General features: G+C 37.1%; 11 protein-coding genes across 11 annotated transcripts; 3 read left to right on the top strand and 8 right to left on the bottom strand.

Annotated features, from left to right (window-relative positions):
- Positions 1–328: 328 nt before the first annotated feature.
- C9374_014316 (uncharacterized protein) lies at positions 329–3,260 on the bottom strand (the record flags this gene model as incomplete). Its single annotated transcript, XM_044690290.1, has 6 exons — positions 329–726; positions 792–914; positions 1,024–1,515; positions 1,621–1,806; positions 1,960–2,987; positions 3,082–3,260. The coding sequence occupies 6 exons, from the start codon at positions 3,258–3,260 to the stop codon at positions 329–331; spliced, it is 2,406 nt and encodes an 801-aa protein (XP_044541569.1).
- A 356-nt stretch (positions 3,261–3,616) lies between these two features.
- On the top strand, positions 3,617–6,125 carry C9374_014315 (uncharacterized protein; the record flags this gene model as incomplete). Its single annotated transcript, XM_044690289.1, has 4 exons — positions 3,617–3,643; positions 3,769–3,851; positions 4,058–4,276; positions 4,370–6,125. 4 exons carry the CDS (start codon positions 3,617–3,619, stop codon positions 6,123–6,125), a joined length of 2,085 nt encoding a protein of 694 aa, XP_044541568.1.
- A 168-nt stretch (positions 6,126–6,293) lies between these two features.
- C9374_014314 (uncharacterized protein) lies at positions 6,294–9,755 on the bottom strand (the record flags this gene model as incomplete). The annotated part of the gene is made up of 2 exons (XM_044690288.1): positions 6,294–7,636; positions 7,727–9,755. 2 exons carry the CDS (start codon positions 9,753–9,755, stop codon positions 6,294–6,296), a joined length of 3,372 nt encoding a protein of 1,123 aa, XP_044541567.1.
- Positions 9,756–9,829: 74 nt separating this feature from the next.
- On the bottom strand, positions 9,830–10,546 carry C9374_014313 (uncharacterized protein; the record flags this gene model as incomplete). Its single annotated transcript, XM_044690287.1, has 1 exon — positions 9,830–10,546. The coding sequence occupies one exon, from the start codon at positions 10,544–10,546 to the stop codon at positions 9,830–9,832; it is 717 nt and encodes a 238-aa protein (XP_044541566.1).
- A 23-nt stretch (positions 10,547–10,569) lies between these two features.
- On the bottom strand, positions 10,570–12,213 carry C9374_014312 (uncharacterized protein; the record flags this gene model as incomplete). Its single annotated transcript, XM_044690286.1, has 1 exon — positions 10,570–12,213. One exon carries the CDS (start codon positions 12,211–12,213, stop codon positions 10,570–10,572), a length of 1,644 nt encoding a protein of 547 aa, XP_044541565.1.
- A 2,651-nt stretch (positions 12,214–14,864) lies between these two features.
- On the top strand, positions 14,865–15,368 carry C9374_014311 (uncharacterized protein; the record flags this gene model as incomplete). The annotated part of the gene is made up of 2 exons (XM_044690285.1): positions 14,865–15,034; positions 15,080–15,368. The coding sequence occupies 2 exons, from the start codon at positions 14,865–14,867 to the stop codon at positions 15,366–15,368; spliced, it is 459 nt and encodes a 152-aa protein (XP_044541564.1).
- Positions 15,369–15,591: 223 nt separating this feature from the next.
- C9374_014310 (uncharacterized protein) lies at positions 15,592–16,747 on the bottom strand (the record flags this gene model as incomplete). The annotated part of the gene is made up of 5 exons (XM_044690284.1): positions 15,592–15,902; positions 15,957–16,132; positions 16,384–16,465; positions 16,517–16,566; positions 16,647–16,747. The coding sequence occupies 5 exons, from the start codon at positions 16,745–16,747 to the stop codon at positions 15,592–15,594; spliced, it is 720 nt and encodes a 239-aa protein (XP_044541563.1).
- A 226-nt stretch (positions 16,748–16,973) lies between these two features.
- C9374_014309 (uncharacterized protein) lies at positions 16,974–18,043 on the bottom strand (the record flags this gene model as incomplete). Its single annotated transcript, XM_044690283.1, has 3 exons — positions 16,974–17,416; positions 17,469–17,501; positions 17,557–18,043. 3 exons carry the CDS (start codon positions 18,041–18,043, stop codon positions 16,974–16,976), a joined length of 963 nt encoding a protein of 320 aa, XP_044541562.1.
- Positions 18,044–18,160: 117 nt separating this feature from the next.
- C9374_014308 (uncharacterized protein) lies at positions 18,161–19,626 on the bottom strand (the record flags this gene model as incomplete). Its single annotated transcript, XM_044690282.1, has 4 exons — positions 18,161–18,372; positions 18,421–18,474; positions 18,520–19,532; positions 19,586–19,626. The coding sequence occupies 4 exons, from the start codon at positions 19,624–19,626 to the stop codon at positions 18,161–18,163; spliced, it is 1,320 nt and encodes a 439-aa protein (XP_044541561.1).
- A 122-nt stretch (positions 19,627–19,748) lies between these two features.
- C9374_014307 (uncharacterized protein) lies at positions 19,749–20,234 on the bottom strand (the record flags this gene model as incomplete). The annotated part of the gene is made up of 1 exon (XM_044690280.1): positions 19,749–20,234. One exon carries the CDS (start codon positions 20,232–20,234, stop codon positions 19,749–19,751), a length of 486 nt encoding a protein of 161 aa, XP_044541560.1.
- Positions 20,235–20,779: 545 nt separating this feature from the next.
- Positions 20,780–21,513, top strand: C9374_014306 (uncharacterized protein; the record flags this gene model as incomplete). Its single annotated transcript, XM_044690279.1, has 2 exons — positions 20,780–21,125; positions 21,214–21,513. Coding segments are annotated over 2 exons (646 nt in total), but the record flags the coding sequence as incomplete, so codon positions are not given.

Below are 21,513 nucleotides of genomic sequence, written 5' to 3'. Positions count from 1 at the left end.
TGAGCTTAAAGGGAGAAACGTTCTTGAAGAGAAGCCGAGAAATATCTCGTTTGGTAAATCTCATAATATATTATAGTGCCTTGATCCAACAATAATTTTAATTCAGGCGTTGTGATGAAAATCGGAAAAATGGTTGAGTGTGAAAAAATATTTTTCTTTTGTTTTTGAAAAATTTCAAATTTCAAATTCTTACGAGAAAAAGATCTTCATTCCTGAATTGGCTCATTAAAAAAAGAAGCCTTATACAATCAAGTTGATCCATTGAATTCTCAATGTAAGGACTACCATTAAAAAATCTTTGCTGGAGGAATAAAGGAAACTTGTTGATTCACAACAATTTGCTTCTTAGATCAAAAGAATCTTCAATGGTGAAGGAGGATCGATGGGTTGGTAATTGTGACACTGTAATGGTTGCCTTTGTTCCATCAAACCATAAATCAAATTTTCCTCCTACATAATGTACGCCTCGTAATTTCATTGTTGTCACATTGAGTTGAGTGAATGGTTGTGGATTTAGTAACAAGTAATCATCGTAGGCTTTTAAACCTCCATAACCATTTTGAACACTCTGTAAAAATCCACCTGCTCCAGTTAAAAAGTTAAAAGATCCCATATCTAGAAAATGTTTATAAGGATCTGGTGTCTCTGAAATGATGTTAAATGGAGGATGAATATTAAGAAGAGATCTTCTGAAGGCTTCTCCAGCCAATGAATAATTTTTCAAATCTGTCATAAAATGTCACATACAGCAGCCATGTATCAAAAACTAGACAATCATATTGAACACTTACCCAAATAGGTTATCGTGTGCATGGAATAGGTCATTGCAGGTCCTTCTGACCACATATATTTTTCATAATATCGAATGTCATTGTATCTGACATGGGGTGGCATTGGGAACATGAGAGGATATCCTGTTTGTTCACGCCATGTACAGTTCCATTGAAAATTATGAATTTTGAAATCACAACATTGTGAAACGAGTTTGTGTCATCATCTCATTCTTGAATGATATATACATACCTAGCAAGACGACATCTGCTTGTTTGACATACTCCATGAAATAAATATTTCCCTTTGGAAAGCCATCATATTCTGGATGAATCTGATTGACTTCATCGAACAGAATGGTCATGTTATTTGCAATTGCATCAAATAATGGAGTGTCTTGCTTTCCAAGAGCACGTGCTGCCTTATTTGCAAATCGAAGTGAAATTTGAGCAACAGCATTGGTAAAGACATTATTATCCACACCACTGTACCATGGAAAACCAATTCCAAATTCATCCGGTCCAACCACTCTATGAATCTCGTAGAGTCCAAACGTGTTTCGAGTGACACGACTTGCCCAGAATTTTGCAATTTCAGAAGCAATTGGATAGCCACGTGTGGAAAGCCAATTCAAATCTTTGGTCAATTGCCAATACAATTGAAGAGCAAAAGCAATGTCTCCTGTGATGTGCTGTTCCAATTCATTAAATAGTGCAATTAAATCTACTTCTCTTCCACTGTATCCTAATATCAAGAATTTTTCAAATATTGCATGTTGTAGTAATGATAGAAATAATATGGACAAATTTCACTACGTTAACATATTTCCATAGGATATCCTCCACTTACCTGATTGGAAAGGATACATGGCACCAGCATAACCATATCTTTGAGCATGGTGTAGGGCTTGCTGAAGTCTCTCAAATCTGTACTCAATGAGACCATGAGCCAACTCTGGATACAAGTAAACGAGGGAAGGTAATACAAAGCATTCTTGATCCCAAAACATGAGCCCATTATATGAATTAGTTGCAACTATGGGCAATGTTATATTTCACAATTATATTTCATGTTACATGCATGTAATTGTTACCAAAGTAATCAACGATTTGAAAATTCGATGAATATTCGTTTCAATGTAAACGTGTGAAAATAAGATGTATGACAATACCATCAAAGTCTACATACCTCCTCCAGGTGATATTCCCCAATGATAATCCTTCCGTGTAGCACTTAACATGTAATACAATGTGCTATTGACCATTGCAGCCAGTGAGACATTTCCACCTAACTCAATTCCACTCTTCCACAATTCGGCCCATTCTCGAGTGTGATTATTCATTAATTCTTGTGGGTCCATTGAAATTCCTTTCATAAAATCTGTTGCTGCTTCTAACAGAGGATCCACAGAATCAATCGTCGATCGAATGGCAGTGATATGTGTGAAAATGCTTCTCGAATTTGCCTTTACCTGTATAGGCAAAGAAGATGAAATTATCGATGTCACAAATGCAACTTTCACACGTTCCGATTCTGGTGTCTCCAATTCAACGAGCTCTCCAACTTGACACATGATATTCGGCCATGAAATTGGACATTTCACCTCACTAAATGAAATATCCTTACTTGGTGGTGTCACCACTTGCATGAGTCCAATCTGAACATTATTTCTTCCATTCCTATTATCGACATCTAATTGATGTACCAGCAATGATCGAAACACACGATGAGCATAATATCGTTGCTCGACTTTTAAATCCTCCAGTTCTGTAGAAATTCCAACAAATCTTCTCAAATACATGGCCCGTTCCATATCCAATGCTGATCCAACTCCTTTCAATGTAACCGTTCCATCCATTTCACTTTCATTCAACTTGACATGAATGTTCATCATGGATGGAATTCGGGCTCTTCTCGAATGAAAACCAATCAATTGATCGAGAATGACTTGCTGTCCCACATACACTCCACCCATAAAGACATCGGCACTATCAATGACCGTTCCAATATAACCATTGGAAATGGATGGAAGATAATTGGGATCGTTGGGTTCGGAGGGAGTGGCTAAGAGTTGAGCCTGTGCCATTCGTTCTTTCCAATCATCATTGTTATTATTATTATTATTATCATTGTAGTTGGGGTAACGGAATGATTGATGTTCTTGTTGTATGAAATGTTTTAAATCATTAGAAATTCCGTTGAATGGAATGTTAAGCCTAATAAGATTGATCATCATTCAAATATATTGAAATACATAATAATTGAAATCATTCTCAATAAATACGATCCTAATATCACGTGAACACGTACGAAGAAACTAATTGAATTTCCTCCTCCACAAAATTCAATACGAAGATCATCATCATCATGATGAAAAAAATTAGAGTCTTCTTGTTCATCATGATGGTGGTGATTTGTCGGGATGAATATGAGGAATTATCAGCTCTTGGGACTTGATGTCCTCGTTGATGAAAGGATGATTCATTCATTCGTTCCGACAAGATGATTTTTTCATGAATTATTGAAATTCTCATGACAGGAGTCGTTTGGGTTTTTCAAAAATTGAAAAAGAATTACATAATGGTGATCATGATCATCCAATAATGAATAAGGATCAAAGACTCTATTATTGGTTCTTCCTTGAATATACAATAATTGATTATCCTTCCTTGTAGATGATGATTTATACAATGCATTAGAAAAACATTAACCTCACTTCCTTATTGAAATTTCCATCATACCGAACCTTTGCCATCATATGTAACCATGAAAAAGGTTCCTTTTTTATCTCTTCAGGCGAGTTGTCTCTTGTCAAACACTTCAAAAAAAACCAAAAAACTTATTCATGGGCAAAACAGGTCGTCATCGAAAGGTTGGTTGTTGAGTTCATTCCATCATTCCAATAGTCCTTCTTACATTTTCAAAATAACATTTGTTTTCATCATCATCATTTTGTATAATTCTTGGACTTGACATCAAAAAAAACAATACTTTCAGATTTCCTTCTTTTCTCTTCAGACTGCACAAAACTCTGAATTGAAAAAGGAATGGTTTTGGAAACAGGGTGGAAGAATCAAGTCGTACGTTTTTTAAACATCTTGTTCAAATCATATGAATTTTTTTTAATTGGATGATCCGATCGAATTGGATCGGAATTGACAATTCTATACATGGGGCACACACTTTGGAATCTGTGTACACACATGATGATGATGATATGACCAATTGTACACAATTCTGTGCACTACTCATTTTGGGTGTGATTCATAATACAATTGACATGTAGATGGAAAAAACGTCTCTTTGTCATTTTCGAAAATACTCTCTACTACTATGCCTCTGAACAAGATAAGGAACCAAAAGGTGCCATCATCTTGAAAGATTCCTCCGTTGAAATTTGCAATCCTGAAGACACTCTCAAAAATGGAAAAAAACCACCTTCCGAAAATGGACAATCTGATTACTATTCCAATACAACCACTCTTCACAAATTTCTTGAGAAAAGGTTGCGCGAAGTAATTCCTTACACCAAGAAATTAAAAAATTTTTTGCGAGCCAGCTGCGCTGTGACAGTTGAGTACCCCTCTTGATTGCGCAGGGGGGGTAATTCAGACCGTGTGGTTGTATTGCTCGTGGTCAAGACACCCTTTCGATCGTTTTGGTTATTGAATGCAGATTTGAAAATTGTGCAACAATGGTCACAATTTATCACACAAGTAGCGAATGGAGACAATTTAGAGTCCAATTCCAAAAACTCATTTTCGAAACATGGTGGATCGAAAAAATTGGGATGGATGATTAAATCAGGAGGAAAATTGAAAGCATCGTGGAAACAACGATTTTTTGTGTTGCGAAACGATATGCTTTATTATTATAAACCTAAAAAGGAGAGTGACACGAATCAAAGTAGTAATTCCAACCATGTACAAGACATGGTCAATATTTCCGAATTGGATGCAAAACTGCAGAATATGATTGCTCAAGGAGTTGTCACATTTTACAATTCAACCATTCAGTTTAAACAAAATCCAGCAAAGAAAAAGAAGAAAGTTAAAAACGCTGAAGATTTATTGCATGAAATTGAAGAGTCGGGAACTTCACGAGATCGATCGAGATCAGTAAGCTCGCTTCGACGCAGTACTGTCGATAAGAGATGGTCTCTATCATCCATTTCGAATGGTCAATTTATCATTCCAGAAGAACCTTTCGACAATGATTTTCAAAAAACTTGGTTTGCCTTTGAAATTCGAACACCTTCTCGAACCTATACCATTTATGCCAAAACTCAAGATGATTGTGATGAATGGGTGTTATTCTTATTCGAATCAATCCTTAATGTAATGGGAGAGTTGTCACATTTTGTGAAAATTGGGCATTCTGACTTTGACGATGCCACTTCGACCGCTTCAGATGACATGATCGAAAGTGGCGGTTCCTCACTCAATGCTGACAGTGCTCGTAGTTTATTGCCCTCTTTGGAAAGTATCATTTCTGAGAATAGTTCTGCGAATAATAACAATTCAGAAACGGATTCGTCTCGACATCAGTCGATGGACAATATTGAAGCTCAACCCATTTCCATCATTTCCGAAACCATTTTCGATGAAATTCAAAGAAGAAAGGAAGATGAAAAAGTTGTTGCACTCTTGAAAAAGTCGAAAAAACGAGAATCGATCACATTTAAAGGTTCCTACAGTGAAAAGTTTGCATTCTTGGCTACTGAAAATTCTCTTCAAGCAGAATTGGTTCCAATCAAATTGTATATTTTACCTGGAATTTATACCGAGTGTCAAACATTGGTCGTTTCTCAACCCTTAGAAATTCATGGAGCTATTTTTGAAAATTGCATTATTGAAATGCATTCATCAAAATTCTGTGAACCCATGATTCGAATTAATAGTGAAAATGTTCGTTTCAGAAAATTGAAACTTCGAATTATTTCCGAGTTGTCCAATGAGCAAATTGAAATGAAAAACAGATACATGAACGGAAAGACCTCATCGAATGGAAAATCGAGCAATAAGGACTTTCGAATTCCATGTGCCATTCATGTCGAGAATGGAAGTCTTTTTCTCGATGAGTGTGAAATTACCTTTGAAGATTTTACAGACCCTGAAACGTTTGTAGATAATGATTTGCAAGGAGGATCATGTTGTATTTTGGTGAGCAACAATTCCACATGTGTCACCTATAACTGTTCGCTCTCCAGTGCACACTATGGTGTTGTTACGAGCCAAAACGGAACGTGTGTTAGTTTTGGTGGTTCTATCAAATCCAAAATTGCTCCATTCATGAACAATGATGAAACTTCGAGTTCAAGAAATTATCATGTACAGGTATCTTCATGTAAATAACATCATCACTAATCAAGATTAAAATCTAACTTTCTATGTCTTCAGAAACGGTGCTTGTTAATAATTGATTTTTTTTAATTGATCAAACGAAGCTTGAGTGGGTTAACAAATAACGTCTTCAGAAATGGGTTGCTTGTGAAGGTTGGAATTTCTTTTCAAATAACTCTCTTAAACCGCATACTTGAAAATGATATCACGTTTCACGTCAGCCTTACCATATTTCCTCCATTTCATAAAATCAATGCCACAATCCGATTTGGTTGATGTTCCACCCTCGGATAAAAACTTTTGATAATCCTCTTCCACTGAATCTTGGTCATATTCGCTCTCCCAATACCAAACATGATCGTATTTATCTTTGACCCAATAATGTGGTGCAAGAATAAAATCACCCTTTTCTTGCCCTTCTTTGTCATTCATTTTCTTCTCGAGAATGGTGTGATAACAACAATAGGCATCCTCATAAAAGTTTCTGTTGTGTGGATGGAAGCTTCCTATTTTATCTTGTCGTCCTGGGTTAATGGTGACAAATTGGAGTGGCATGGGTTCAACTCTTTGTAAAATTTTCGTAACATCATTCACACCATAAACTGCGTTAAAACTGGAAGGATTTGGAAATTGTTCACGATGTAGTGTTCCATTCACAAATAATTGTTCCATTTTTTGATATCGAAGAGCCATTCCATGTACATCCAGACGAGCCGTATTAATAAAACTTCTACCTGTAGAATAATCGCAATCATGTTTGAATAGGTCCTTGTCTTTTTCTGTATCTTTTAGTTTGCGATCCATCTTGTTGTGAAAGTGTAGTGCACTTGCAAATGCAAAGTTTGAATAAATTGATGAATAATGTCGTCTCTCTTGCAATAATAAATAAGCAAGACCTCTACAATTTTCAGCAGATGGATTTGGAATTCTCTGAGCTTTCAAATAATATTTTTCTTGCAAGGGATGAAGTAGTCCTTCTCTTTTCACATAATTTCTATTATAATTTGGAACATAAATTCGAAAACCTCTACATGCATACTTGTATAATCTTTTTTCATAGGTATAGGATTGTCGTGAAGTGTCCACCATGTTATAACGATAAATTATGGATCTTCTACCTCTTGGGGTGGTCAACACATTCACTCCATCGAACGCAAAACAACACGAATCTACATCAAAGCCACACAAAACCTCTTCAATTGAAGAATATAATCTCAAAATAATTTGGAAAGCACGAATAGAGTTCGAAGTTCTTATAGTGATAGATTGACCACTTCGAATGAGAAATACCTGATCATCCTTAGTGTTTTTCTTAATGACCTCAATGATGTGCTTAATCTTCTCCAATGCTTGTTCTTCGTTGAGACCATACAAAAACATGTCTACGTCAGAAGTTCTATAACTGTATTTAGAATTAAAGCGTTCATAGTAAAAGGCCATGTTTTCATTGGGATCGTCAAGTTTGTCATCCTTATACATAGGACTGCTTTTGATTTTGGTATCCAATTTTTCAAATTCCAAATCTTGAGCATATGTTCAAAGTTGTGGCAACAAGTATAATTGAAGACAGGAATGTCACGTTTTTTTGAGATGCAGAATAGTATGATACATACCTCGATAACTGAAGGCACGATGTGGCATAACTTTGTGCTCACAAATTTTCTGGTTTGTAGGAGCTCTCAGCATGGTACAGAGCACGGAACCGCCTGCCAAACATACGTTGGAATAATCTAAACCATTTAGCAAATTTTTTGTGAATAAATTAAAGTTATAGATAAACTCCTCTCTGCAAGTGACAATTTCAGGTCTCGAGAGAGCATTATGGCGTCCATTAAAGCAATTGAAAGGATTCTCAAAATTAAACAAGAGACTGCTTTCAGGAGCATCAATAGTTGGGGAAGGAGAAAAACTTTCCAATTGGTCAAAAACATTAATCAATATCTTCTTGCTTTCTTCCAAAAATTTTGGATTTTCTCTGAGGACGACAAACGCTTCTCGTAATGACTCCTCTTCTTCACGCATCTTCCAATTGGTTTCTCCAATTAATTCTCTCAAATAATCGTCCGTAATGTAGCAATGATGAATATATTGGAAAAACTCTGGTAAATTGTACTCTTTGCAAGTTTCATTCACGAGAGAGTCATGTTCCTGTGCCCAATTCAACTCTTCCAAATCTAGCCTTCCATATTTTATGAACTTGAGCATGTATAAAATTTCAACATTGGCAATTAATGACACAACAGGTGGAGAGGCTGAGTTTCCTTCTTTCATATGTTTCATGGCATTAGAAAGTGCAAGAACGAGAAATTTGGAATGCTTAAATTTTAAAAGAGATCTCATTGGCACCAAGATGGAGCTTTGGTTCATGCTGAACTGAATACTAGTTTGTGACAATTGTTGAAGCAGAATTTGATGTCTACTACCCGCGTCAACATTGTCACGAGGAGGCAATAGTGTCGCCAAGTACTCAGTATCCACCCGCTCGGTCATTTTAGGAGGCAATGGGAATGCAGATGATGGTGTAGCAATGACTTGAGAGCTCGAAATGTGTTGTGAGTCTTGCTCGGTTCCTCCACGCTGATAATTTAAATCGAATGGGTTGAATAATGATTTGATTTTCGTTTCCAAATAAGAAGCCAGAGAGGGAATGCAATAAAACTCTGCCTCTTCTCTGATCGAGTTCAATAACTTGATGGATGAGCAAGAAAACATGGTTGCCTTGAGAATGTGCTCATTCACAAAGTATTTCTTCATCAAGTCGTGGTCAATTTGGCAGGCACCATAACTAGCTTCTAACTCTCTTCGAGATTTCCTTCCTCTAACATAAAATGGGTTCTCATGAAAGCAATAGAAAGGAAAATTCTTAGAGTCGTCTGTTCCCGTTGTGATGTTACTTCTTTCCAAAGTGTTTTCATCACTTCCAAGAACTTGTGCTTGGATATATTTCCAATCTCTTCTCAATCGCAAATATGCCAAGATGAATGGAAAATAAGTAGGGTCTCTTTGAATTTTGATACATCCATTCTCCTTTTCAATGATGAAATGATTATCCTCTTCTCCTTGATCCATGGAATTCAATTCCTGTTCACAGAGTGTCGTCAATAAATCTCGATCGCTTCCTTCAAAATTTTCCAAGTCTATACCAAATGAGAGAATGCTGGAAGGGATGTGAAACACTTGTCCTCCAACACTGACACGAAAAACTCGATCCTGCAACTTTTTCTTGAGTAGCATCTTCTTTTCAAAAATCTCTTGCTCGATTTGAGAATTTAATGAGCTTGAAAGCGAAGCAGGTCTTTCATCATAACCACATTTTAATTTTTCAAATTTATCCATCACTTGTTTCATCAACTGTTCATCTTCAGTTTCTTTGATTTGATCTAAAAATTCATTCATATTTTTCTTGTTGCAATGATGATGATGATTGGAAGATTCCATTCGTTTCGGAATTTTTGTAGCTGTGGTATCATCATTCACATGGACTTCATCATTGGAAAGTGTTGTTGAACTCGTACCCGACAATGATTGTTGTTGCCGATCCAATAAAAACAATTCCAAAGCATCGACACCAGCTTGGTCGGTCAATGGAGTCATCTCCTTTGGTGGAACATATTTTTTAGCTTGTTTGTTCCTTCGATACATTTTTTTTCCAACTAAAACTCGAAAGGCTCGAACTTTGCAATTGTTGTTTTACAAAATTACTTTTATGGCCCATATTAATGCCAAAACAAAAATACATAGACTGCTTCCAACGAGGCTGGTTGATCCTCTCGGAACGAGTGGAACATTTTAAATTTCAATTGCTCCATTCCCATAATCGTTCTCACATTGGTTATGCCTTCTTTTTGAATTCTCAAATGACCTTGCCGGAGTAAATCAGCACCTCCTTGCACTTGTTGAAGAATTGTGGCTCTAGCCTTAATATCTTGATGGAGTTGAATGAGTTCGGAATTGACAAAATCCAAACTGAAAATTTGAGTGAGAGATGTCAGTTGAGAACTCGTTTGATAGCCCAATCGACTCAATAAGCCTTCGCTCACACACCTAATATTGGGGAAATTCGGTCCAGTCATGATGAATCCTGTTTGTTCATAACTTGCTGAAGGAAGAGTTGGAAATTGAAGTTGAGTCAGAGCATTGCTGGAATATGGCTGTTGAGAAGCATAGCTCGATGCTGCTGTTACTGATGCATTGTTGTTCAAATAATTAATTGGGGAATGAGAGGAGGTGGTCGATGATGAAGAAATAGAGGATACATTGGAAGGAATTGGGTGCAGCAGCGTTCCAAAGGACGAAGAGGATGATACCCGAGGAAGTAATTTGTGTTGTTGTTGTTGTTGAGGAGGCTTTTGATGATGAGGTTGTGGCATGGAATGTGCTTGAGCAGTCGTTGGAGAGGTAGTTCTTGAGGCTGTCGTCGTGGTGGTATTCATGGTTTCAGCTTGATGAATTCCTGTCAATGATGAAGAGCTTGAAGATTTTGAATTGGTTTGAGAAGAAGTTGCTCTGACCCATTTGGAATACTAGATGAAGATGCTTCATTTGGATTGCTCGATTCGGATTGCTTCTCAATGATGCTACTACCACTAGCATTGTTAACATTCTCAATATTACTTTCATTTGAACTTGGTGAAGCAGTTTGATTTGGTGCTCTGGAAGATGTCTTTTCCTTTTTTCGAGATGGAGCAAGATCCAATGTTTCCTCACTCAACTTGTTCTTGTTGTTCATGTTGGCCGTGGATCTTCCTCTCTTCTTTGTGGAAACTACTTCCACACAATTCAATCCCAGCTTGGTACACCGATCGCATGGTCTTTCAAATCCACATCGGGTGTGTCTTTTTTGACATTCCAAACATGCTTTGCTCGCTCGTTTTCTCCCATTTGGATAAGCTTTAGCTCCAATCGTGTTGTGAGTACTGCCTGTTGATGATTTGTTGCGAATACTTGTTGGAGAATGAGAATGGTCGTCTTGATCTTGCAGATCAGAAGCGAATTGGTCATTGGAAATATCCTCATCGTCAAGAATGAGATCGGCATGCTGCACATGTTGTGGATCCTCATCCAAAGAGTTCGAAGTAGAGGATGATGGTGAAGATGAGATGCTTTTTCGTTTCGTGTTCTTTCGTTTCCTGAAAGCAAAATGAGGCGTAAACGCATTGTTGTTATCCTGCACGAGCGGAGTTGGTTGTTGTTGTTGCTGCTCATTGTTGATGCATGTATCATGCATGTAGGATGATGTCGTGTCGATGTTACATGTAGTAGCTTCATGACCGCCAACCAACATGTTCTTGAACGACATTTTAGAATGATCATTCGTGCTGCTCATGTTTGCTTGAACAAGTAATTCCATGTTGTTGTTGTTGGTCATACGACCATCCATGGTGTTGTTTGGATTGAACCCATCTCCCTTTAAAAAGGAAATCAAATGATCCACATGATCATGATCAACAGGAAGAAGACCATCCACACCAGATAAGGGATACAAGATGGACAAGTTAGACAAGTCCATGGTTTGTGGTGGTGGTTGTTGCTGCTGTTGTTGATCCGGTGGTTGTGGAGGCACTTTTTGAAATGTGTTTGTCGCTACGCGATTAATGTCAGAATGATGGAATGATTGAGGTGATTGCATGTCCACATGATTTTGTTGTCGATTTCGTAGCGTTGTTGTTGTTGTTGTAGATGTAAAATCATGAAAGATGTTTGTCTCTTCAAAATTAGGTTGGTTGTTGTCAATATATAGATGGTGGTTATTGTTCATGGAGGTAGATGGTTGGTTTGTTGTGACTATCTCTGATTCGATATCGATGGTGGCATTTTCTCCTGATGAGGACATTGGTGCCATAAATGAATAAGGAATATGCAACGAAGGTTGGTATTCGCCAAAATCTTCTCGGGATGCCGTTGTTGAAGTCACAGTTGCATCTTGATTCGATGGAAGCATGGCGCAAGGATTAGGAAGAAATGACACTGGGGAATAGCTGCTTTCTTCTTTGAATTGAGCAAGAAATTGATAGTGTGATGGTGTGTAAACACAATTATTAACAACTACGGCAACAGGAGCTGATGTGGATGGCGTTGTTGAATCTTTCAACGTTATCATTAATCTTGTTTTAGGCAATTGTTAAATTGGAATTGACGTAGTATGGAAATTATTACGTCAATCAATATGATTACTAGGGATAGAACGCCCAGAGTAGTAATGTTAATGATGATGATAGTTGCGGTACTATTGGCACGTGTTGAAATTTCACAAGTGCGCACTTGTGAATACAAAGGCTGTGTGGTCAAGAGGACGGGAGAGTGGTGGGACGGGTGAATGTAATTGTCAATTTTTCTTTGACAATTCTTGGAATGGTATGGCTGGCTATCTGCTGCTGGCCAAGAGCGATGAGGACTATAGTAGTTGAGTGAAGAGGACTATGCAGGTATTAATAGGAGTGAGTTTCTCGATTGCGTACTACTGGCGAAAAGGAAGTGCCACTTGTCAATGGAAAGGATCTGTTGGTCAACAATACGACACTTTTTTTTGAGAGGTCAAGCAATGCAAGTATTGTGTTTTTTTCTTCTAAAATCCACAAGATGACGGTGCGCAATTGTGTTTAGCTATCAATCAACAAGTTGTGATGTTTGTTAGGTGTGTCCAGACCATCATTGTGTGGTCATGGATCAAAACAAGACACCGAACGACTGTTGGTGGGTTAGATTTGTGCTATTTGAATGTTTGGCGTTGTTGGTTCTTGGACCGATTTGTTCAAGTTATGTCAATAGTGCGCACATGTGTCAAATGCCTGTTAGAAACAATCAAAGCGCAAACGCATTTCTAGCCATCTTAAGGGTTTTGAAGCGCACAAACGATGGCCAGTCCAAATTATTACACAGACAAGGTACACTCAAATCGTTGCGAATTATCTTGTCGTTAACAACGCTTGTCGTTCGAGATGTGGCTCCACCTTTAATAGTGATTCATACCTTTCATCAAAATTACGCCGAAATTTCGATTCATGAGTTTCACCAGAAATAATTTCTTCACTTACCATCATTGGAGCTTGAGCGATATGAAAAGAAGATTCAGAAGAAAAGAGGCCCGGCGTTGGTTTGAGTTGAATGGGACTTGGCCTTAAAATTTGATTTAACATTCGAACAATCCAGCAATTTAGGTAAGCTGACCATTAGAAAGTGAACCACGAGGACATGGAAGCGGCCACCCTAGCGACATGATTGCAATCTCTCAAGTTTTTGGCATGTGACACGGGCCCGCTTTAAAATGCCATAAACTACAGCTTGTTGCACGCAGTCTCGAACACCAAGGTCTCCAAAAGACCACACAAGCCTCTAGCAAAGGAAATTTTTCGTTTGACGTGCACAGAAAAAGTAATGACGAGCATGTAAGAAATATAAATGTTGACAGCGCCAACATTACGAGCACAAAAACAGAACTGTGACCTGTGAAACTCACAAACAAGCATGTGCAGAGAAGAGACATCACAAACAAGAAGCGCGGGCCATTTTACTGACAAAACGTGAGATGTGAAGCAGAGAATTACAAAACAAGAGAGAAGAGACCATCACAAAACGAGACATGGCAAGAAAACTACAACAAAACAAGCAACGACTACACGAATAATCTAATGCTTTGTGTTGTTCACAACTATCAATCTACAACCAATAGGAGCAACTCCTCTTTTCCGATACAAATTTCTGCTCACGAAACTACTTTCATCAAGGAATTTCAGACGATACACCGGCACTTTTTCAAGAAGCTCTGCCATACCACAAACGTAATGGATGTACTTTGTGATGTTTTCTGGTGTATATTTCAATCTGCTCTTATAACAAGCATTCTTGAAAGAATTACCTAGTTGCTTCAACACTCGACTCACCCATGTGGTGCTGTAATCGTAACCATGTTTTTGTAATTCATTTACATATTCATCCAGTGTAGACAATGGTTTTACCATTGACACTTTGTTCACAATAAGTACTGCCTTTACCACGTCCTTTAAATCATACTTGAATTGACGAACACCACCAACATTAGCTTGCACGTTTTCTTCAATTCTGTTTTTCCAATAAAACACAGTGCTTGGTGAGCATCCCAAGCTTTTGCAACCTGTCTGAAAGAGAATATTTTCAGGCCTGCCACCATTACCTTCTTGCTGTGGTAGTAACCAACCACAACTCGCTTCCTTGGTTTGCTTCTACTTTCGTGTGTTGTCATGTGAATTTTTCACAAAGTGGCGCCATAAACAACCGTTAAACTAAAAATCAAAATTTAATAAAATCTAAAAAAAAATGGCCACTCAATCACAAGTAGCATTTGTTACTGACTTTGGTGGTTTGAATGTTTATCCAGCCATTGACAATCAAATTATATATCCAACAAACACACCTCAAAACAATCAACAACATTTACGCAAAGCAACACCAGTAATACACCAATGAACAATTCTCAAGTACCACCTTTTTCAAATTCTCAACAATCTACGTTTGTTTATAATTTTACTCCCTCTACACCTAACACAACTAACAATTCCTATTCTTGCTATTGCAGCGGATGCCATCAGAAAGGCCACAACCGAGCAAAGTGTACAAACCCGCCCTGCGATGGAAGTTGTACTAAAGAGGACTGTTCAGTCAAAAAAAAACGCAAAAAGGAAGCAGCAACAGCTCAGCGAGAAGAGAATGAAAGAAAAAACAAGAGAAGACGCAGTTCAAAAATGATGCATCCTTGAAACCATCTTCCAATTCAAAATGGACACACGTAGCCAAAGCAGCACAAGAAACTACCGGTCTAAACGGTCCCCAATTCCTTTCGCGATTGTAGGACAAATCAAAGATCACATTCAACCCAAATGCAACAATCAACCTCCCAAACGAAAAATTAGCGAAATATCTTGCGATGATGTCCAAAGTTTTGCAGTGTAAGTATGTTGATGTCTTCATTGTCTTTCAATTAACAACATTAGATCCCAATCATCATCAAGCACTGTAGATATTACTGATGATTTTGCGGAAATTGAAGAGATGTTTGAACAACAACCATCGTCTCCTCCTCCGATACCGAACTTGAACAACGATGTGATTGCATATGAGCTTGAGAGGTTGCGAAAAGAAAATGCAGAGATGAAACAGCAAATTCAAGCACTGCGTGAAAGTTTAGATTGTGTTTATTCGTTTATAAATAATGCGGGAAAAGGATTTGCAGTTTTTGCTGATAAATTTAAAACGTTAAAAAATCCTTGCAACAATCAATAAATTTAATTTATTTTAATTATTATTTAAATTGGTGATGGAGTAATTGATTTAGAGACCTTCAACGTGCGATGCCATGAATTTCATCATGACCAAATCGGATTAACAAAACGGGAGGCTTTGCGTGGTCTTTTGGAGACCTTTGGTGTTCGAGACTGCGTGCAACAAGCTGTATTATTTAACATTGTGGCCATGAACAACTTCAAAATGTCACCATCATGCTTATTTATTCATCGTCTTCATCATCCATATCGCTAAGATTCAATCCTTTCTTAAACAAGTTTTGATATGAACCATATCTTGTACAAGTCAACGACTTCTTTTGCTCTCTGATATATTGTTTGTAACCCTCAATTCCTTGCTCAATAATTTTCATTGCCTCAGATCTTGGTAAAAAGTCTTTTACAACGACAGTTTGGGTGTTCTTGTCCAATTTCTTATAGTCCTCATAAAAGATTTTAATTTCGTTCAAGATGTGTGGTCTGAGTTGACTCAATTCGTTAATTCCACGGTACTCAGGGTCATCAGCATGAACAGCTGTGGAGAATAAAATTCAATAAACTCCAATTTTCAGCATGGATGTGAACTTACCAATAACTTTGTACTCCATGACTCCATTGTCAATTAATGGCATGACTCCAATAGGATGACAACGAACAATGCTCATTGGATGGCAAGCACTTTGCATCAACACTAATACATCAATTGGGTCCTTGTCCTCACCGAATGTTTGTGGAATGAAGCCATAGTTAGCAGGATAGGTCAATCTATTGTGATTACAGCGAAAAATGGCAGCAACGCCGAATAATTCAACAAATATGATGATTTTGTGTGAAGTCAGAATTAGAGCAAGGCAAAATTTCATAGTACGGTTATGATGATGTTGTAATAATAATTGATGATGTTGTAATAATAATTGATGATGAAATAATTGAGAAGCAAACGTATTCAACAGGAAGAGTCCAGAAGATGAGTGGATCAAAGGTCATTTCTAAATTCTGTTAATACTACTACTTACGAACTAGAGAGGATGTGGCTCACCTTCAATAAACCGTACTTGGTATCGTATTGATACTTGATTTTGCTTCCCTTTGGAATTTCTGCCAATAACGGAATAATCAACAAATAAAATCATCAGAGCCAAAACTTACCAATAAGGGCATTGAAAAGTTCTGATGATCCTACATCCAGATCATGCCAACTATTCAATGATTGGTTTCGTAATGTCCGAATATTTAAAGTTGATGAATATTAAAAAAACAAACTGGGCTTAAAACATACGCATGAATAATCATGTGCGGGAAAGCAACAGAAGGAGTAATCTCTGGGGACTCCTTGGTATCTTCTGAAAATTTTACGGTCTTTGAAGGTGTTCCGCTCATTGTGTTTTCTTGTGTTCGTTTCATGCACCGAGGTGAGTTGGCAGAAGGCTTGATGGTGAAGAACGAGAAGAATCTCGGCAATTTTTTATTCGCTCGATTTGCGACAAAAGCACTTCTTTTCGAAATAAAAGTGAGACACTTGTGAAAAAATTTGAAAGATTTGATGAAGAAGGCTCTGAGACGTACATTCACAAGATCACTAATGCTTGAGCAAATAATTCATTGTTTACTTCTCCATTTTTCTAAGAGCTTGTTCAAGATAAAAAGGATAAATCAAATCCACAAGTTCTACCCATTCCAAAACCATCATATAAGGATAAAGTTGTGTAATACGTTCCTTTTCTTCTACAAGTTTATCATCAGCAGAATTTTCATCACCCCCAACAATGCAAAAATCAGCCTCTTCAATCTTGTCAGTAAAATCTCCACTTCCAAATTCGACAAGCATTTGACAGTGTTTATAAGTTAGAGTTTTTGTGGGATGTTGTTTTAAAAAGGTTTCATGTAAAAAAACTTTCTTTCCACTAATTGGCCTGTCTAATCTTCTAACGCCAAATAAGTGCAAATTATGTAAACTGCATTTTCCTTCTGTAATCCATTTGGTTGACATGATCCAGCGACCTGTGGCAATCGCCTGTAAAACTTTCATTGTCCTAGCATATGGTGGAGCTGTTATGTATTTAGTATGTCAAATTAATACAATGAATAAGTGTTAACTTACCAATGATGTGAGTGATGTCATTAGAAAGAGTATCTATACCACAATTCAGCTCAGTAATTCACATCCTTATTTTGAACTAAAAACTTACCTCGGTCATCGATTGATTCTTCTTTCACAATCACATTGTTCTTAATTGCTTCATCTGTTAACATTTTCTTGACATTTTTGCTAAATTTGTCATTGGTGTTCTTAAATCCGCTGAATGTAATCACGGTTGCTGGAGCTGTTGCAGTACTTGATGCATGATCGGAATTATTTGTTATTGATTCTCTTTTCACTTTTTTACTTTCTTGTACAACATTTTGAATATTGGTCGATTCTTCTTCGTCATCGTCACGTTCTGTGTCCTGACTGGCATGAATGGCTGTTATCACCTGAACTTCTTCATATTTTCTCTTAGTTGATCCGAGAGGTGTCGTCGTGTTTGATTGATGACTAGAAATCCTCTTTGGCAAGCTTACAATTTCTTTTGAAGGAGTTGATGCTTTGGGGCTTGTATTAGCAAAGGAGCTTCTTCCTTTTGATGATCGAGAAGGAGAAGGAGAGGCTGTTTCTTTGGTCCCAGAGTTGCCCATTTTTTATTTTTTTTAATCAAATTTTGCAAGTTGGCGGGCTTAACGGCTCTTGGTGAAAGACAGCAGAATCAACATGTTCATTCGTGAGTTGTTTCTCAAGTCCTGGGAAACACCTGTCTATTTCTCTTCATCTGGAGGATGGTTGTTTACAAAGTCAGCAAGTTTCCTGTCTGTAAAATTGATATGTTTGACGAGCCAACCAATTAAGTAGTTCAGCAGTTCAATATCCAAACTTGTACTGTGATTTTTCACATATTCACGTTGCATGTTTCGAATTTTCGTAGTGAAAGTCTCATGCTCTTCTAGATGCTTTTTAACATAGTCCTCACCTTAATTTTTTAGTTATTCATGTCAGGTCACAAACAACAAATACTCACCAATTCCTTTTCTATACTTCATCATTAACAATTCTTCATCCTCAAAGTGAAATTCTGTATATTGTTAATCACACAAGTCATAAAACAACAAATACACACCTGTATACTCCAATAAACAACCAATAGTGTAACCAACAACCCAATGTGATTGTTTTGTGAGAGAAGCTTCACTCAAATTCTTTAACCATTCAATTAGTTGCATATGCTGGGAATCAATTTGTTCGTAGCCAACAGCGTACTTTTGAGGATCCCAAGAGACCGCAACTAACAGAGAATTTCTCCTAGAAACGGTGGACATTCTTGATTGAAGCTCTGTTGCTGATTGTGAGCTAAAACTCATAGTGTTTCTATGACTCTTCTCTTTTTTTTTCTTTCCAAACAATGAGCTCCAAAAGCTTTCCTTTTGAATGCCTGCATTATCTTGCTCAAGCTCTTTTTCCATCTTCTTCAAGTCAATATTTCTCTCTTTTGCCAGTTTTTCAATGGTCTTTTTCTGAGCATTTTTGAGTTGAAGACTTTTTGAACTGTACAAGTGATAGAGCTCTTTGATCATGGGCAGATTTTCATTGCGAACTGCAATATGAAGTGCTGTGTCACCAATCTTATTTTGTATATCTAATTGAACTTCTTTAGATCGAATGAGAAATTCAAATGTACCTTCTTGTTCTGAAAGTACTGAAATGTGTAAAGGAGTTAATCCATAAGCTGAATCCTTCTCGTTAAATAATTGTTCAATTTTTTCTACGTCGTGAGACAATATTGAAATAATGTGTATCAGACTTTCTAGGTATCCTTTTGAACATATATGATGAATCACTGTTTGTCCCTTATCATTTTTCATGAAAAGTAATTTCAGAAGTTTTTCATGTCCAATATGATTATTACAATATTCTAATAAATATTTAGTCACATGAGGGTGTCTTACTGCTCTAAACAAACACGATTCTTGTTTGGTATTTCTTCTGAAAATATTATGTTTCAAATCTTCAACAATGAATTGAACTTTTTCCAAATCACCTTCTCGACAAGCTAAATGAAGTATGCTGTTTCCACAATACACCTTATATTCTACATCCACATGAAATCCAGCAGTACTCGTGCAACAGAAAATCCTTTGGATTTGTTCTTGGAGTTGAGAGAGACGCTGAGTGGCGATGCTTCATACTTGTCATGAATATTCAAATTTGCTCCATTAATGGCCAACATTGTCACGCTCTTGCTATGAGCACTCGAACAAGCATAGAATATTGGAGTTGCTTCAGCTCTATCTTTTGATTCTAGCAAGCAAGGTTGTTTATCCAATAAATATTGCATAACCGTGAGAAAATCTAATTTTGCAGCTGTATGAAGAAGTGAGCATTTCTTTTAGGATCCAATAAATCTTTGGTGAAATCGAGAGGATGATCTGATAACGTTTCTGCTTTTTGTATCGTTTCCAACATTTGTTTCTCATCAGTTATGGTATTATGCAGTTCAAATGCCAGGTCAGCAATGTTAAATAACGATTTTTCACACTTTCCATTTTCCTCTTCCAGTGATTTTGATTCTGTTGGACTCGAAAAATTAACGATTGATGTGATATTTGCAGAAATTCTCTTAATATCTGCTGCGGTGTCATCATCTTCATCTGATGAGTCGCAAGCTGGTGACTTTTTCAATAACTCGTCATCATCTTCCTCATCATGTAGTTGAAATAGAGAATGTGAGTGCATGGTATTTGTATCGAACATTCCATTGATGCCACTCACACTCAACCGTTTCGTACTTTCAAATGTATTGATGATGTCTAAAACACTCAAACGTTCGTCTTTCATTGTCTCACAGTTAGTAGTAGGTAGTGGTTGTATGTTATTGGGAGTTTGAAATAAAAATCAGACGTTATGATGATGTTTTTAAACGAGACGAATGATGTTTTTAAACGAGCTGTTGTTGTATGGTAGGTTGAAAAGCGGAATGTGGATTGTTTTTTTAAAAAGTAGATGTGATGCCGCGTCAAATGTCAGTTTTTGGTATTTGTTAGATGAGGGACGCAAGGACAAGGTGGTCCAGTAAGAAATGATGGTTGTTGGTGGTGTGTAAAAAGTGAAAGACCGAGTAATTCAACGAACAATATTGCAGGCAATCATGCAGATGTTTTTTTTGAATTTGCCAAAAAATTTCTATTTCAGGAAAAAATCGAGTCGACTCTGTTGACAACCTAGTCCAACATATCCTGGTTTCAGCAGCCTTAAAACTGGACCATTCTTGCTCAAAGATTTCTTTTTTGCTCTCAGACTTTTTCTCGGAGTCGAGCTTCAAACTCCGGTTGAGCACTCCTGCATACCTTCGCCTCCAGTAGCTAAACACCACTCCAAAAAAAATGTCATCACTAGATCCCTCTTTTCATTCAACATTCAATGGCTCTTCATCCTATCACGACGATGGTGGCATGGATTTGAGATTTAATTCATTCCGAGGAACTGCTGAAGATGGCTATTTAGTAAACGGATTGAATAACCGAGAATATTATGATGGTGAAAGTGGACATAATGCAACCGAAGAAGGAGCATCTCTGTTGATGGAAAGTGGTTCAATAAATCATCATCATAACGATGAAAACAACGGAGGAGATAAAGTGAACGAACATGAAGTGCATATTAAAAAGCAATTACCTTCCAAGACAAATGCAGTATCTGCTTTTTTGAATATTACAAAAACATTTGCTGGTATGTCATTTTAGAGAATCATTTTTTTCAAAAACATTATTGTGATTTCGTGACAATATTAATTTATTGATATTTTCCAATATTTCAGGTGCTGGATCTTTTGCGTTACCGTGGGCCCTGAAACAATCTGGGCTGTTAGCAGGAGTCATTACATTAATTTTATTAGCAATTTTGAGTAACTATACGATGAAGCTTTTAATAAGATGTCGAAGATATATTCAATCTCAGGAAGAATATAAGGAAAATTCAGAGTATTGGAAAATTAGACCGATTCGAATTCCAATTTCAAAGAAAAAAAATGTAAATGAAGAAACAGGTGAAACAGTCATTGAACCTGTTTATCCCAAACGACATCCGCCTCCACGAATTGAAAATCCTGAAACTGGAG

Source organism: Naegleria lovaniensis (assembly GCF_003324165.1).
Source record: "Naegleria lovaniensis strain ATCC 30569 chromosome Unknown tig086, whole genome shotgun sequence".
Taxonomy (NCBI): Eukaryota; Heterolobosea; class Eutetramitea; order Acrasida; family Naegleriidae; genus Naegleria; species Naegleria lovaniensis.
This window is presented reverse-complemented; position numbering and strand designations above follow the sequence as displayed.